At 41.0% G+C, this 17,958-nt stretch overlaps 1 protein-coding gene and 1 long non-coding RNA gene across 3 annotated transcripts in view; both read right to left on the reverse strand.

The window, feature by feature from the left end:
- Positions 1-1,662: 1,662 nt before the first annotated feature.
- LOC118493256 lies at positions 1,663-4,068 on the reverse strand. The gene is made up of 2 exons (XR_004895259.1): positions 2,298-4,068; positions 1,663-2,237 (listed from the first exon to the last, which is right to left on the reverse strand). It is a non-coding gene; the product is annotated as an uncharacterized LOC118493256 (long non-coding RNA).
- A 1,503-nt stretch (positions 4,069-5,571) lies between these two features.
- Positions 5,572-17,958, reverse strand: part of hectd2 (HECT domain containing 2) — an 82,860-nt gene continuing 70,473 nt past the window's right edge. For both annotated transcript variants that reach the window (XM_031308574.2, XM_035992132.1), the window contains exons 20-22: positions 10,632-10,747; positions 8,744-8,887; positions 5,572-6,804 (exon numbers count right to left, since the gene is read on the reverse strand). In XM_031308574.2, the coding sequence (XP_031164434.1) occupies positions 6,684-6,804; positions 8,744-8,887; positions 10,632-10,747 (381 nt within the window). In that variant the 3' untranslated portion in view covers positions 5,572-6,683. The remainder of the gene's footprint in view (positions 6,805-8,743; positions 8,888-10,631; positions 10,748-17,958) is intronic.

Raw genomic sequence — 17,958 nt, forward strand, 5'->3', positions numbered from 1 at the left:
GGTTGGGTTCAGGGTTGGGGTTAGGGTTAACCCTAGAAATGTGGAAACCGTAGGAACATAGGGCCTAATTTAAAAAAAAATCTTAGAAATGTGGGAACATAGGGCCTAATTTTCAGTGAAAAAAGAAATTCTTAGAAATGTGGGAACATAGGGCTGTGGGAACATAGGCATGCTCTCGATTGGTCCGCTCGGCTGTGGTTTGGCTCGCGTTTCCCCCGACTCATTTCTGGGTTCTCCTCCTCTGTGAACAACGTGACATCAAGGGGAGGGTTAACTTCCCTGCTCTTCCTCGTTGTTGTAGTTCAGGTTTTAAAAGATGCATTTACTGAAGTTTGTGATGTGGGAAAAACAAGAATAGTCTTTCAGCGTCTTTGTCTTCAGTAGTTTTTCTCTGTGTAGTTTGGGCTGGGTGATGTCACGCGTGTAATCTAAAGCGTTATAACTTAAAAAACATAGTAGCACAAATGTTTTTTTTAACAGCACAAATCACCATAAACGTAGCACAAACGATTGAGACCATTGTGGGTTGATTTGGACATTAAAGGTGCTGTAGGTAGGATTGGGAAGATCCAGGACTTAGCCAAAAAATTTGAACATCAACAACTTCTCAGTCCCTCCCCCCTTTCTGCTAAAGCCCAAAACGGTCTCCTAAGCCCCTACCCCCATAAGGGAGAATGAATGCGTGTGCATGAGCAGTGATTGACACGCAGTTAGAGATCCCCTCTGGCCCTGATTGGTGCATCTGAACAGGGAGCGGTGGATTTTTGCAAATCACACTACAGGCTGTAGGTGGTGCCAGAGGAGCTGGATTTTATTTTTAAATGACCTGCTTCATGTAGTTCTACTGGAACATAGGGTCAGTTTCAGCAATATGACAGAAAGTTAGTTTTATAAGTCTTACCTGCTGCACCTTTTAATGGGGGGCTGGGTGACGTCACTGGCCAGAAAATGTAAAGTTTAATTACTTAAAACTAGTGCTGTCAGTTAAACGCATTATTAACGGCGTTAACGCAAACCCATTTTAACGGCGTCAATTTTTTTATCGCGAGATTAACGTTCTTTTTGGCCTAGCAAACTTTGTAGTTTTTTTCACATGCTGTTGTTGCAACAGCATGTGAAGAAAGATGCTAAAATGGATGCCAATATGATTCTGAATGGAAAGTTTACTTATAAAAAGTTGACAAATGGATTGACAAAACCAAAGTGATCTGTGTGTTTTCTCGTTGTGAACTGAGCACGTCCAGTCTGAAATACCACTTGATGGCTAAGCACACAGCTGATGCCAATTCTCTAAAAAAAAATAATGGGACAAAAAGAAATCTAGGGACATTTAGAATAGATAAAAATGTGCGATTAATTGTAATTAATTGCGAATTAACTATAACATTAATGCGATTAATCGTGATTAAATATTTTAATCGTTTGACAGCACTACTTAACTTAACCCTTAACAGCACAAACGATAACTTTTACGGCACAAACCGGCACAAACGTAGCACAAACGAATAGCAGTGTTTTTAATAATTTTTGGATGACATGGGGGGCCAGCTTCACGCAGGTTCTGAGTACTTCCTGAAACGCTCTGTGCAGCTGCCAGTGTGAATATTAAGATGTGAGTTGTCTCTAACAAAAACAAGCACAGTACAGCAAATCTTTTTTTGCAGAGAGTGAGGACCCCTCGTCAGCTTTTACTGTAGATACAGTTAGCAGTACATACAGCACATTATATAAGACTTAGGCAGCAGAGAAGCACAGTACGTAACGGTAACTAAGGACAGAGAGGCATTACAAACTGTTGCAACTCAGGTTAAAACCCAACACAAGTGTACACAACATTAAACAGATACTGATGAACGTGAAGGTTTATAATTGTTAAATAATAATACCAAAAAAACATCAAAAATACATTACCTTTCACTACTTTTCAAACATCTGACAAGTGAAAATAATTACATCTCAACAAATCCTTAGTATCAGTTTGAACTATTTTCATTCTGCCATCCCACTGTATAACCTGACACAGTTTGGTCCCATTTACAAACAACACACATCTCACAAAAACTACTTTTCTGACATCACGTTATCCCATGTGTCCAAGCATGAGTTCCTCCTACGTCATCTCCCATTTCAAAGTCATACAATGTGTCCTTTTTGTATTCAGCACATGGATGCTGACGTTTTTCCCAGTCAGCAGTTTCTTTTTACGATAAGTCTCGTGATGTGAATGTGGAGTCAGTCTCAAACAGATGCTTGGAGAGGAGCTTCTTCTGGCTCCTGCTGTTGCTGTTAACTGATACAAAGGGTCCATTGTTGTATAAGGTGCTTTTTCAGACCCTATAGACGCTCAGTGAGTGACCCAGATCAGAGCTGATTGACTGTTGCTTGGTAAACCTATGGGTTTGTTGCCAGTTGGTCTTTAGGACTTATAACCCTAACCAGGAGAGACAACAAAGTTACATAAAGCTACCCCACCACTTTTTGAAGGTTTGGGTCTCGTCTCAGAATCGATCGCATTTTTACTCGGTCTCGATTCGGTCTCAGGTAAAGAGGACTCAGGATTTTATTGCAAGATCGGTCAAGACCACAAGTGCCTTTTGATTCTTTTACCGAGGCATTTCTCATGATACACTAATTACATTTTTTGTGAGTGTTTTTTTATGGGAATGTGGATCTTTCAGACCAGTTTGAGGAGTGCCTATGGTTAGCATTTTTCTACATTTATCGTGTCATGCAGTGTGGGACTCGCACTCGCACTGGTCTCAACCCCTAAAAGTCTTGGTCTTGTCTCGGACTCGCCCTGCCTTGGTCTTGGTCTTGGCTTGGTCTCAACCCCACAAAGGTACACTTTTGGTCTGGGGTGATGACTTGGTCTCGGTTTAGGTAGTCTTGACCACAACACTGCCAGAAGCAGAGCGAGCCACAATCACTGAAACATCCAGACTGTCTTCCCCAAAAAAATCCCACATAGGTTGTTTGTTCAAGCAGCAATTATGACTTACATTTACGTTTATAATAGCGGCGTCTTGACAGGAGCAAAGCTGGAAGTAAAGTGAAAAAGTATTAAGGCCTTTACACACTGGGGATGTTTTTCACGTGTAAATAATTTGCACGTCAATATATTTTTGAACTGTTGCTTTAGTCATGACTACTTTCACTTAGAACGCAAATATTACACGGCAATAACCCAACGTAATTTTTTTCAATACAAGGTTGATTGTTCTGAGCTTATGCACCGCGAATGAAGACATCAACCAATCACGCTGTGTTGTTTACTTATGTGGATCATAATACAACAACACGGAGGGTGCTGTCCCAACCATAGACTGTACAGACGGCAAACTTTGTTACTCCTTTCAACCTTGACAAAGGCAGCGTTTACCAGAGACAATTGTGATTATTTTCACTGATATTGCAATTGGGATATGATTCACAATATTGGAGGGAACGATCATTTCGGTATCATTATTCTCATTTTCATTAAAAAATGAAAAGAAGTTATTAGAATCAGGATCCGTACCAAACAAAAAAAATGTCTTTAGTCTGTAGGATACGACTTGTAGGCTGGGACGTCTCTGCAGCACCACAATACTTCATTCAGAATTGTTTGACAAATATTTTGCCTTTAGCAAATATTGCTCCCCCCTGCGATTTGGATATTGCACTAGTCCATATTGCGATTTCGACAAAATTGCGATTAATTGTGGAGCCCTAATTAGAGGGTAGAAAGAAATGACCTATAGAGACGCATTGCGTCATACTCTGAAAGCCACACCCATCTCTCCATTGACTTGTATTGCGTAAAGGTGTCCTCCTCGTCAATTGTGTCTGCAAACAACAGAAAAATGCCTAAAAGCTGCTGTGTGGTGATATTCACTACCAACAATGTAAAGCACTTAAGCTTTTATAAGCTGCTGACCCAAAATGCTGAGCTTTTATGAAGACAAAAGTGGATACAGACGTGAGGAATCAGCAGAGAGAATGTGGGATCCTGACACTAAGCTAACATTATGTCCGACATTTCGTTTGCAGCAAGCATTTTGTTACCAAGTTGAATATCCAAATGTCAGTTTTAGCCTTTAGTCTTTAAACCTACATTGTGTAATTTTTTGAGTTGATTCTTAGCAAAAACCCCTTTGTTCTTTCACAAATATGTGCTCATTCATGTGTAATTACTTCCACCAACTAATCAAAGTATTCTCGTACGCGTAGAATCTGCCATTTAAAATCATTCAGAATACATATGAGCGAGTTGCTCGAATTGCGGCAGCCATGTTGCGCCTCCATCTTTAAAATACATTAGCCAAAGAGGGACATACCTCCGCCTTTCGTGCTTTTACACTCAGTGGCACCGTGACAAATGCCAGCTGGGAGATTTCTCGCGACTGCCGGCAGATTTGAAAGCCTGTTGAAGATGGAGGATCACACCTACTCTCGAGGATATGTAACGGAGTCCCCAAGGAAGCGAAAAAAAAAGAATTAAAACAACAACGTGACAAGGCAAAGCAACAAGACCAAAGTTAATAACAGCTACGTGTAAACGATGGAGAGACTAAGAGCCAATTTCGGGTTCGGCCACCGTAGGAGTTAAAATGCACTCGGAATGGGAAGGGCTAGAAAGTAATATTCAGTTGGTTGTCATAACAATTTCACCGCTAGATGGGAGAAATTCTTACACAATGTAGCTTTAAGTTGGGCTAACACACGTAACGTCGGACATAACGTTAGCTTAGCATCAGGATCCCACGGTCTCTCCATTCTCTCTGCTGATTGACTCTCTGTCTTCATAAAAGCTCAGTTTTTAGGTTCGACAGCTTATAAAAACTTAAGTAATGGGTTCTTTACATTGTTGGTAGTGAATATCACCGCACAGCAGCTTTTAAGCATTATTCTGTTGTTTGCTAGCAGACGAAAGTGACGGGGAGGATAGCGCCACGCAACACAAGTCAATGGAGAGCAGCAAGTTCTTTTCCCCTCCGTTGGGGGCGGGATTTAAATACACTCAGTCTCTATATTGTAGTATGGTTTGGAGGACTTGTTGGCAACATCTCAATACCCAAATAACTAGTCTGACTATTCACCTATATGTTAACAACAGAACAGGACATCCAGAAGCAGGTGGCTTCCTGCTTCATATTCTGTACGACACTCAAACAGAACAAACAAAAAAACACTGAACTGTCAATCAACAGCTCTGGTTCAACTGTACTGTGATATTACAACATTTCAAACAAAATAAACAGAAATTCTGCTGCAGCCTTTTTGTTCATCGAAACAGGCAGCAATGTCAAAAAACAACAAAAACAAAACTTCACAAGACTAAATCTAAATCTCATGACACATGATAGCATCCTTCACACAGCGAAGCTTTACATCCTGACAGTGTGCTGCAAACAAAGCTAAATGATACAAAACACGCCTATGACTTCATGAAAATAGATTTCAAACGTCACCAAAGCAGTGAAGTCAAAATGAACACAATATTAAAACCATACATCTCCATTCTTCAGTGACCTCCAGAAATATATTCACGTATTTTTACTGACACCGTTCTGTCTTTTATCTTATTTTTTTAATATTATCATCATACTTCCCCTCTCTATTTTTTCTGTACCTAACACACAAGGATGTAATATTGTGTGATTATTGAATCCATGTAATTTGAGGATTTGAAATTTTAAATGAAGCCTATTTTTCGGTTCAACTCAATTTAACCGGCTTAATGCAGACATGCTCTCAGTTTATTCTCGACCATTAAATAGAGGCTCATTGAACAGCATGTCCAAAAGTTAATGTCAATGATGGGCGAATACCAGCCACCCAGTAACAGCCCTTCCACCAATTTTGATCAGTGGCCACTCATGGTATTGCAACGAAAAATCCCCCTGTGGCCCAAAAAGGCCGCTATTGTAAAAGAGACGTCTGTAAAACTGCTGCCAAGATACCTTGAACTACAAACAACGTCGGTCAGGATTCTTTCTATTGTGAATTTTGAATCCATGGACTTTCATATTTGAAAAACTTCCCTCGAGCCGAGCGCTGTAAAAACATTAATGTAAAGTCTCTGGGCCCATATTCAGCGGGCCACATATCATGTAGGTTAACCCGGAAGCTTAGAAACTTTTTTTGGCGAAAGCGCCACTGAACAACTCTCATAGGAATGAACAGGGCTCTGCCATGAACGCTGTATTTACGTCTTTAGTACATCCATGGCGAATACCTGGCAATCTGGTTAATAAATAGTCATATTGACAATAATAATTACCTGAGCAAAGCAGCAACCTATTATACGTTTACGTTTTTGGTGATACAAGGTTTCTGAGAATATTGGTTGGTATGATTTCAATGGTATGGGACCAGAAATATTTAAAAAACTTCATTTATGAAATTAATTTGAGCAGTAAAGTTTCTCGAAGGATGACACGATAAGTTAACTTCTATTAAGTGACATCCAAAATATAATGGTCTTCACCAGGGTTGTCTTGTAATAGAGTGAAAAAATATTCCTCTGTAGCTGCTGCAAATTTAAAAAGTTCTACATCGACAAATTGGAAAGCACTTATTGAAAAACTTGTTTCCTCCACAGTCTGATCCACGACCACATAATGTGCGCTGTGGCAGTCGTGACAGAGAGAGACTGTGTGTGTGTGTGTGTGCGTGTGTGTGTGTGTGTGTGTGCAGGCTGGTCACTCCAGGCCGAAGCCCTCAGCGTTGGAGATGGCGATGGTGAGTTTGTGTTTGAGCTCCTTCCTGGTGCGATACATAGGGAGACAGATCTGATTAAAACAGGTGTGAGAGATCGGCAACCTGCAGAGACATAAAGAGAGAGAGAGAGGAGGGGGGAGCAAATCATAATTTTGATATGTCTTCAAACATTTAGCTGTGAAAATTTGTGTTAACCACGTCTAATAAAAAACCCAACAAGTCCTCCAAACCATAAGACGATATACAGTGCTAAGCATAAGTGAATACACCCATGCTAGAGTTGACTAGAAAGAGGAATAAAAAATAGCCCCACATCATCACATACCCTTCACCATACCTAGAGATTGGCATGGTTTGATTTCAGTTAGTCTAATAGCTGGTTTGATTTGCATTGAGAGATGATTTTATGGAAAGTACCCCATGCCAATCTCTAGATATAGTGAAGGGGATGTGATGATGTGGGGCTATTTTAATTCCAAAGGCCAAGGGAACTTTATGAGGATGCATAGTATCCTGGATCCATGAAATAACTGGCCTTTAAAAATAAACATCTGCCTGCCTCTATGGCAATTTAACATAGGGGTGTACTTACTTATGCCCCCTGTATTTTAAGGAAGAACATTTATTTATTTACGATACATTATTCATTCACAAAGAAAACTGGTGTCCTTAAAGGTTGGATTTTCCTTTTAATTAAGGCATTAAGATCAATTTCCAAAAGATGTTTTTTTATTCCTTTATTCACTTCCTGAAGGTTACGCACGTGACGCTGAATGTGACATGGCTCCGTTTGTTCTCCGTGTACTTTTATTTTCACACGGGACATGAACCCCAGTCTCCTGGGTAAAAATCCTGTGTTTCCACCACCCCAATCTGCCTCCTTACGAGGAACTTGGCACTCTTATTCTTGGTCACTTTTCTCCCATCATAACTACTTTGGGAGCGTTTTTCAGGGGAGGACAGTGTCAAAAACCCCGTTCAAAATCACACGATTGTGAAGCTTAGGGGCTTGGGAACGCATTATGTCAACGTGGGTCCTCACAAGGGCATACAAACGTGTCTGTGTGTGTGTCCATTCGCTGACCCAGATTCAGGGTCTTAGCCGTTAAAGTCAGCGTGTTATCTCCTGCAGACTTTGATTACAGTCAGTAATAGTCAGTCAGTGTTTATTCTTGCTTTTTGTCAACCCTTGTGTTGTCCGTCTGGGTCAAATTGGATTTTTGATTTTTGGATCTTTTGTCACTTATTTTGTCAAAATTTTTTTTAACTTTTTTCTGTCTCTTTGTTGCAGCATTTTTCAACGTTCAACTGCCACCAGTATACACTAACAACAACTTATTACCACTATTTTTAAAATTTATAGTCAATAGACCTCATTTAGCCTTCATGAAATGATATCTAATTTTTGAGTTAAAGCAGAAAGTATGAATTATTTTGACTAAGATTAAGATCAGAGGATGTTGTCAGAATAATGCTATAAATTTAAATAAAATGCCCAAAAGTCAACGATCGTTTCATGGAACCATCCAAGTTACTTTTGGGGAAATTTGGTTTAAAGAAACCCAAATTTCTGCTAAAGAAACTTTTAAAACGGGTCAAATTTGACCCAAAGACGAGAGGAGGGTTAAGGTGAAATACTTTCTGTCTTGTATTTTAAGTTTTTTGTTCATTTTTTTTGTATGTTGTTCGAAATAAAACCACTCATTATTCAAATTAATAGTTATGTGTAAGACAAGCTTCTATGTCTTGTTGTGGTGGTTCAGTGTAGCCAAAAGAAGCAAGTCTATTATTTTTGGGGGCTTTTCCCTTTATTTGATTAGTGACAGTGGATAGACAGGAAAGGTGGGAGAGAGATGGTGGATGGCACGCACCAAAGGGCTGCAGGTCGGACTCAAACCCGGGCCTCTGCAAAGGACTCAGCCTACATGGGGCGCACGCTCTACTGGGTGAGCTAGAGGTCGCCCCGACAAGCAGGTCTTTCTATGTACATGTACTATGTTTAATGTACAAAGTCGATCTGTCAGTTTTTTCTAGAACCTACCAGTCAGTTGGAACGTCGATCTTGGAGATTTTGAAGTTGAGGTCGGCCATTCCTCCGACGGGAACGCGGTCACTTCCTGTGGCGAAGTGGAGCAGCTTCTTCTGTAGCTCCAGAGGGAAGGCCAACACCACGTCCCAGAAACACCTGGTGCAACACATAAACACACACATTTACTGAATATGCATCGCATTTGCTGCAAAAGAGGCCTCAGTGTGACCAGGATGAGAGCTCCAGGGAGTGACTGTGCACAGTAGGATTGGGCACTGAGAACCGATTCCTACTCGGAATCGGTTCAAAAATTACGATTCCATCGGAATCGTTTGGAGGATTTGGTTTCAAATCCGATCATCGCTTCCCAATTTAACATGCGCAAGTTTTGGTTTCTGTAGCGGCCAAACACTTGTTGTGTTGCAGCCATGGAGCACAGTAAGCAGCGCTCTAGTGTGGCTTTGTTTTACGCCCAGTAAAACTGCAAACCACCATTGAATCAAAATAAAACGTTCCTCTTATTTGTGAAATAAGCATGTGACCCGTTTCAACTCAACTACTCAAAGAATCGGAATCAAGAATCAATAAGAACCGGAATCAAAAGGAAGAATCGGAATTGGAATCAAAATTGTTGAAAGTCAAATGATGCCCAACCCTAGTGCACAGTGCACATCGCCAAACAAATGTGCTTCTTGAAAACGTTAAATTTGAAGATTGTAGTCTGAACAAGAACAACAAAACCTTTCCCCAACCAGGATGTTTGCATTAGGGCTGCAACTAACGATTATTCTCACTTTTGATTAATCTGTGGATTATTTTCTGGATGAATGGATTAGATGTTTGGTCTCTAAAATGTCAGAAAATTGTGAAAAATGTAGATCGGGGTTTCCCAAATCCCAAGATGACGTCCTCAAATGTCTTATTTTGTCCACAACTCAAAGATACTCAGTTTACTGTCACAGAGGAGCACTGGCAAATTTTAGACCCTTTTTAGGGGTGCTCAATTTCATCTCAGCCCCCCTAAAAACACTTTTGCAAGGCACTGTATCCATGTCACATTCTCATTAGGGCCTGAGCCCCCTAAAGGTCTGATTCTAGATTCACCCCTGCAGAGGAGTGAAGAAACTAGAAAATATTCACATTTAACAAGCTGGAATCAGAGAATTTTGTCTTTTTTCCCCCCATTAAACAATTACTCAAACTGATTAAACGATAGTATAGTTGGCGATTAGTTTAATAGTTGATAACTAATCTTTGCAGGTCTAGTTTGCATGGAAAGAGTTTCTAAAAGTATAGACTAGGAAACAGACAGACAGACAGACAGACAGACAGACAGACAGACAGACAGACACACACACACACACACACACACACACACACACAGTATTGAAGTTGTGTAACTGCAGTGCAGCTGTCAGCACCGTGCTGAGTTACATTATCTGTGGCTGACAAGTATTGGCTTGGACTGAAGGACATCTGTGTGTGTGTGTGTGTGTGTGTGTGTGTGTGTGTGTGTGTGTGTGTGTGTGTGGGGGAGAGAGTTACTTCCTGTTACAAAATGAATGCCTTGCATACAAACATTTGCAGGCTAAACACACTGTAAACCCTTTAGTCAGTCATCGCTGACTTTCACATGAGCAAACGGGCCACAATTATATTTTCCAGTCCCAAGCACCAATGCAAGACAAGGGAGCTGAGCATCACCAACATGTTGATTTGCATACTTTGTTTAAAATAATATTTTCTATTCATAATAATCAGACACACAGCTGCACACAGCGACTTAATTTCTTCCACACAGGGATCAGTGTATTCAATGTGTGTATGGGAGTGTATTAAAAGGAAATGGGAGGTGATTTGTATGTGTGGTGTCAGTAAACAGGAAGTGCAGGCCTCTTACCGGACAGTGGTTTCGGTCTTGCTGTATCCTTCATACTGAGCGGCTTTCTGCAGAGCGCTCATGTCGAGCTCTGGACTCCCGCACACCAACATCTCCACCTCCTCTGGCCGCAGCAGCTGCAAAACAAGACACACATCAGAAACACACACTACTGACAGAGGCTACGTTCACACCTTCATGCTTAATTCGGATGTTTTGCTCAGATCAGATTTTATTGTTTGGCTGTCACATTACCTTTCAAAATGTGGCCTATATCAGATTCCAGTGTGAACTGTTTGCGGTTTCGAACTGATCCGCATGCGCAACAGAACAATAACAATGACATCAGAAGCAGCACGTTGTTGCACTAAAGTTAGGGAGGTTATAGAAGTCAGCATTTTTGCTTTTATTTCAAAGTGTTTGTGTAATGGCAGCTGTAACATTAATGAGCAGGTGCTGAGGAGGAGAAGAATGAAGAGAAAGAGAGCCAAATTGGATAGTTTGGCCTTTTGCGGGGTTATGGCTGCAAATTCACTACAGAGGTCTGTGTTTGGGTTAGGTAACCTTAGGTAACCTCACTCTCCCTCCATTGACTTTCTCCATCACTGTTCTCCATGTTGTAGGCCTTGTCAAGTTTTTAATTTTACTGTCTGTGTCTAGGGCTAACTCCCGCCAGAGCATAATTGTGACAAATGTCGATGTAGATTGATGTAAAAGTTGCATCAAATCCGCCTTGGTTGTTCACACTGCGGCCGCATTGAGAAAAAATCTGACCTGGTTCTGATTCAGGACCACATATAGAAGTGGTCTAAATCTGATTTGAAAAAATCTGATCTGGGCAAGATTTGAGTGTTCACACTACTTCTGAGTGGGATACAGGTAGAAAAACATTTTTATGATAATAAATGATACAATTTTGCCTAATAGTTGTGATCAGAGGATGTTGAGTGAATCACACTGTAGTTTAGTCAGGATACTGTTTTGAAACCATTTCAAATTTTTTTTTTCAAATGCTATACAAAAAAAACATAAAAAACACCTAACATTTAATGAAAGTAATCATTCATTTTACCTGCAAAGATCCATCCATACATCCATGCTATTTTTGGTTAAAAGAAACCCATATTTCTGATATAAAAGAAAAGGTCAAATTTGACTTGAAGACAACATAAGGGTTAAGCGTTAAGTGCCACATACCACCACCCTCCATAGGTTTGGTTCTACAAACGACTAACGATACACACAAGATTACTCATTCAGTGTTAACCTACATTTTATTTATCACTACACATGAATAATATCAAAAGGTGGGGTTAAAAATGTATGAACATATTTGCCACAGTTAGGGGGGCCAGAGGGGGGCCGAGGCTTAATATTACGAGGGCACTGGCCACCCTTGCCCCCCCCCCCCCCAAAACTGCCCCTGCATCAAAGAAAAAAATCAAATCAATATCTTTTTTACAATTTATAAACAAGCCAAGTGTAAAGCTACAAAGATAATTTGATTACTTGCCAACTATTAAATTAATCCCCAAACAAATCAAAGACATTTGAGAACGTTATCTTGGGCTTTTTGGGAAACACTGATCTACATGTTTCACCCTTTTCTGACAATTTATAAACCAAACAATCCATTAATCGAGGAAATAATCCACAGATGAATCAAAAATGAAAATCAATGGTTAGTTGCAGCCCTAGCCAGGTGTTCACATTTCTTTTTTTATGTATAGCGATATACAATCAGTGTTGTCATTATCTCACATAACAATGACAAAACGCAAAACAACATAACAAAAACGTTACATGATATAATGTAACATACGTAATGCAACATAGAATAAACATGCGTTGCAAGTATCAGCAGGATTTGAACCTCTAACCCCGAGCTCAACCCACAGAGATACAGCCATGACCAAGTGTTTCTGAAAACAGCTGGACGGCCGCAACATCCGCCTTTCTGCAGAACTTCCACTAAAACACGACAACAGTCGAACGCAACAATCGCTCCCGCTGCTTGAATGTGTAGAAAAAAAGAAATGAGTCATGCAAGAGCAACACAACCAGTAAACTAAGAGAGGAAACAGGAAATCCTGCCGCGTCACAGCAGCTGATCACAGATAAAGAGTCAAACTGCCAAACACAAGTTCAAGTGGGGAGAGTCCGTTTCTTATTTACAACCAGGCTAAAGTGAAACTGCATTCTAGATTTTGTGAGCCAACTTAATGTCTTACACAGGAGGAATCTGACTCTGCAGGTCGCTCATTTAGGTAACAAAAATACCCAAAAGCTATACTGTACATGCCTGTACAGCTTAAAATTGACACACCCACACACCCACACACACACACACACACACATCCTGAGACGTCAGACATTGTGGACGTGACTGAGTGATCGAATGCAAACAGAAGAGGCAGACAGAAGCATGCAGAATAAAAAACAGAAGGATGTAACATAAAGAAGCAGACGTTTGCCCCACAAGTTGAACGAAGTGAATGCACTTTGATGCAAATATACTGTAAATAGGTAGCTATACTTAAAGTTAAAGTGTGATATGTATACAGTATATACAGCAGAGCTTGTTCTTTATGGAGACTTTTTAATAGGCCCCAAAAAACTAGCTAACTCTTGAGAAACGTTTAGGATCTGGAGGTGTTGTTGGGTAGAATAGAATAGATTGCCATTTGCACAGGTACTCTTAGAGCGTTTTCACACATGAAAGTCCGAACCAAGGTCCGGACCAAGGTTCATGTTTTTGTTACATTGTATACATTTGATCCGGTAAGTTACGTGAGCTGCGTCTCCAGCTACTTATAATTGATTGGTTTGTAGACAGGCTTCCCCGTCCTCTCGTATCCTCTCTCTGTGTCGGAGTTTTTTCAACTGACTGCTGCTCTCCCTTACTGCCGCAGCTCTTTTTGTTTTGTTGTGATGTTGAGAAGCAAGACACTGGAACTTTCTGGAGAATTTATTCAGAGACAAACGGAAACCTACACAGTAGCCTACATTTACTACCACTTAACAAATAAACTGCTGATGTATTCTCAGCTCTGATAGCCGACAGCTGTCTCCTCTGAGCGTAGTCACCGTCACTCTCTCAGCACCGAGCTATTCCTTAAAGGAGCTATTCCCCGGTCTTATAACACAAGGAGAGCCTGCCAGAGCTTCTTGTATTTGGTCCGAAAGTCTGAACCATCCAAAAAATGCTTTCACACTGTAAACGAACCGGACCATGGTTCAGTTTGGTCCGGACCGAGACCACCTCTTTTGGTCGGACCAAAATTTGGTCTTTTGATCCGGACCGTGGTCCGGGGGAGGTTTCACACCTCTAATTTTGGTTCGGATCAAACTGAAAAGTCCGAAAGTCAGGACCAAATGAGGTATGTGTGAAAACGCCCTTAGGGCGTTTTCACACATGAAAGTCCGAACCAAGGTCCGGACCAAGGTTCATGTTTTTGTTACATTGTATACATTTGATCCGGTAAGTTTTGGTTTCACACTGCAGTTATGCAAGCGCACTAAAGATCTATACGTGACAAAACTACGACCTGTCGTCATCACATACGTGAGCTGCGTCTCCAGATACTTATAATTGATTGGTTTGTAGACAGGCTTCCTCGTCCTCTCGTCTCCTCTCTCTGTGTCGGAGTTTTTTCAGCTGACTGCTGCTCTCCTCTACTGCCGCGGCTCTTTTTGTTTTGTTGTGATGTTGAGAAGCAAGACACTGGAACTTTCTGGAGAATTTATTCAGAGACAAACGGAAACCTACACTGTACATTTACTACCACTTAACAAATAAACTGCTGATGTATTCTCTGCTCTGATAGCCGACAGCTGTCTGCTCTGAGCGCATTCACCGTCACTCTCACTCTCTCATGTAGCCTACACACTAAGCACCGAGCTATTCCTTAAAGGAGCTATTCCCCGGTCTTATAACACAAGGAGAGCCTGCCAGAGCTTCTTGTATTTGGTCCGAAAGTTCGAACGATCCAAAAAATGCTTTCACACTGTAAACGAACCGGACCATGGTTCAGTTTGGTCCGGACCGAGACCACCTCTTTTGGTCGGACCAAAATTTGGTCTTTTGATCCGGACCATGGTCCGGGGGAGGTTTCACACCTCTAATTTTGGTTCGGATCAAACTGAAAAGTCCGAAAGTCAGGACCAAATGAGGTAGGTGTGAAAACGCCTTTAGAGTCATCTCTACAAATATATAAGAATCAAAACAATAAAAATACATTAAAATATATAGCTATATAAATATATATATTTTAAATTAAATATAAAGTAGAAGAACGATATTAAAGAGCGAAAACAGCTGTAAGATAAATTAAATTATAATTGCAAAAGTGCACCGGAAACATACACTGAGATATTATTGCACCTGAGGTTTTTCACTTTATGTTATTGCACACACAAAAAGCCCTATCTTGCACCCGGCGCAGCACAAAGCCTGACGCAAGTGTCTTTGCTAGTTTAAGAACGACGCAGTTGTCAATTTCGTCGTTTAAATAGCAAATGCACCTGCGCCCATCTGTGCGCCCATGGGCGTGCTGGTCTTACAGGGAGGTGTGTTCAGGTGCATTCTGGACGTATTGCTATCTTGAGGCAAGTGATTGCGCCATTGACCAACAAAAACCTGGTCTAAAGTCAATAACACAGAATCTGATTGTTATTTTAACAGCGCATTAGTAAAATGCTCCTAGGCTCGTGCACAGCGCGCACACTATGCGTGTTACACACACAGGGACGCACAGCAGCACACACACATGCAGAAGATTACAAATAGAAATATTACGGTGCAAATCCTACATCATAATAGCAATGCTCCAAGGTCCAAACGCGCCTGGCTTTTAAAGGGAATGGGAGATGATCTCTGATTGGTTTATTGCATGTTACGCCCAAAACACACCTCTGATTAATGAAGACACTAAGTACAACCCTTTTGAACCATGCACCCGGCGTACAGACCCTTTTTTTCACCGTCAAACTAGCAAAAGTGGATTTGGACACGCCCTAAACGCACCTGCCAGGCGCTTCACGCTGTGCACTTAGATCATTACAATAGGGCCCATTGTCTCATGTTACTGCACACTGAATTATTTTTTCACAGCTATTATTGCAGGTGTGGGTGTGATCTGTCCTTAATTATAGAGCCACAGAGATATATTTTCAACTCAAACACGATATAGGAAAGCTGTTTTTTCAAACTGTAGGATGAAAAGGAGGCAACAAGCACGTTGGTTATTATCTGCCCAGCTGAGACTTGAGTCCTCCCTGTTTCAGTCTCAACAGTTTAGATCAGCCTTTCCCTTCTCTGACCCAGATTCAGGCTCTCAGCTGATAAACTGCAGTCCAACTGTCTGACTGTCCGACTGTTCTGCGGTCAGACACAGAGTTTCCCTCTGCTGCCTGTACTTAAGGGGGCCGGTGTTTTAACCCAAACCACAATCTTTTTTTCTAATCTTATCTAGTCGTTTTGGTGTCCAAACCTAATTGTAGTCGCCGCATGAAGCTAACTTTTTGTCGGCTAAACTCAACTGTGACGGCCGCTGAAACGACTTTCGCCTCCCGGTGCTCTGTACCTGCCTCACAGTCACCTTTTCTCTGCTAAATTTAACGTCACGTGACCGGCCGGCAGTCGCGATAGTATTGTAGGATATCAAACGAATTGTTGTGCATACAGTAAGTTTTCGTACGATATCATTTGAACCCGTTTATGAGAATGTGTTGAAACAAATATAGGAGAGTTGTTTTTTCAAACTTGTTTTGGGGGAACATGTGTACTTTCAAAGGTTGTTTTAGTCATGCAACAGAAAACTCAGATTGAACAGATAGTCTAGCTAGCTGTCTGGATTTACCCTGCAGAGATCTGAGGAGCAGTTAACCATAGTCCTCACAAATCCACCGGAGGTTAGAACGCCAACACAAAGAAAGAGGAAGGTGACGGACATCCGGCAGAATGTCCGGCGGCACCGGAGCAATCGATATAGACTATGTCAACTGTAACACCTAAACACCTATGTAAGAGTGGAAAAAAAAGCTAGTCAGCATGCGAGCACAGAAGTATAAACAGCTAAAAGTAATGACTAAACAGTTGAAATGATTTGCTTAAACTAACGTTAATGGATAAATAGTTGAAACATTCCGCTTTACTACAAGTAGTAGTAGCCTATCTTAAGATTGACAGTTCAATTGTACGTGAAAATTAACATATCCACTTTTATATAATGAACAGTGGAACATAAATTGGGAATCAATGACAGGGTACATAAGTTCGTCTGATAGTGCTGTGGGGGCACTTCGGTACAAAAAGGTTGGGAACCACTGATGTAAGGAACAAAAGATAGATATTGTATTTGCAGGTTGGATGCATGTTGCTCTACTGTGTAGGCCTATATTTGGGTCCCTTAGGGGCCTTTGACCCTTTTCAGGGTCCTCAGAGTTCAACAAACTACAACATGAGTCAGTAGCTCTTTATCAGGGAGAGCCAACATTTAGCTAAGGACGAAGACAAACAGAATTTACTGCCTGAGCTCCATTTTTGGGCAAAGTCGTTGTCCGTGATGGAGGAGGTGAAGGAACGATTCAAAAATCTGATCCACATTCTGATGTCATCTGTAACCTCCAACTAAAACACAACAAAGACTCAACATATGAAATGTGTTCTCTGTTACTGCACAGGAAGTGATTTACTCCAGTGTTTTCCTTTAGGATGTTTTGACAATAAACTCCATCAACACAACAGTATGTGGAGTTAAACTGGACGGGCCCAGTAACCTCTGAATAATTCTACTTGTTGTCAAATTGCAATGTGAGCGGCAGCCAATGGGGGGTGCATTATGTCGGCAGGATCATTTGAAAGGCAACCGTGACTACATTGTGCGTCTGCCCTATTTCTGATACCGTGGCGGCAGACATTTTGTTATGGTGGGCCGCCACTACAAAATCAACATGGAGGAAACACTGTACTCTACAACAATTATTGTTTGAGGAAATTTACATTTGCAGTTTAATGGATAAATGGTTGGAACATTCAGCTTTACTACAAGTAGTAGTAGCCTAACTTAAGATTGACAGTTCAATTGTATGGGAGAATTAACATATCCACTTTTATATAATGAATAGTGTTATCCATTTGCAACATACATTGGGAATCAATGACGGGGTAAGTAAGTTCATCTGATAGGGCTGTGGGGGTACTTCGGTACAGAGAGGTTGGGAACCACATTCTGATGTCATCTTTAACTTCCAACTAAAACACAAAAAAGACTCAACATATAAAATGTGTTTTCTGTTACTGCACAAGAAGTGATAAACTCTACTAAAGTTGTTGTTCCAGGAAGTT

This window comes from Sander lucioperca, chromosome 15 (genome assembly GCF_008315115.2).
Source record: "Sander lucioperca isolate FBNREF2018 chromosome 15, SLUC_FBN_1.2, whole genome shotgun sequence".
Lineage (NCBI taxonomy): Eukaryota > Metazoa > Chordata > Actinopteri > Perciformes > Percidae > Sander > Sander lucioperca.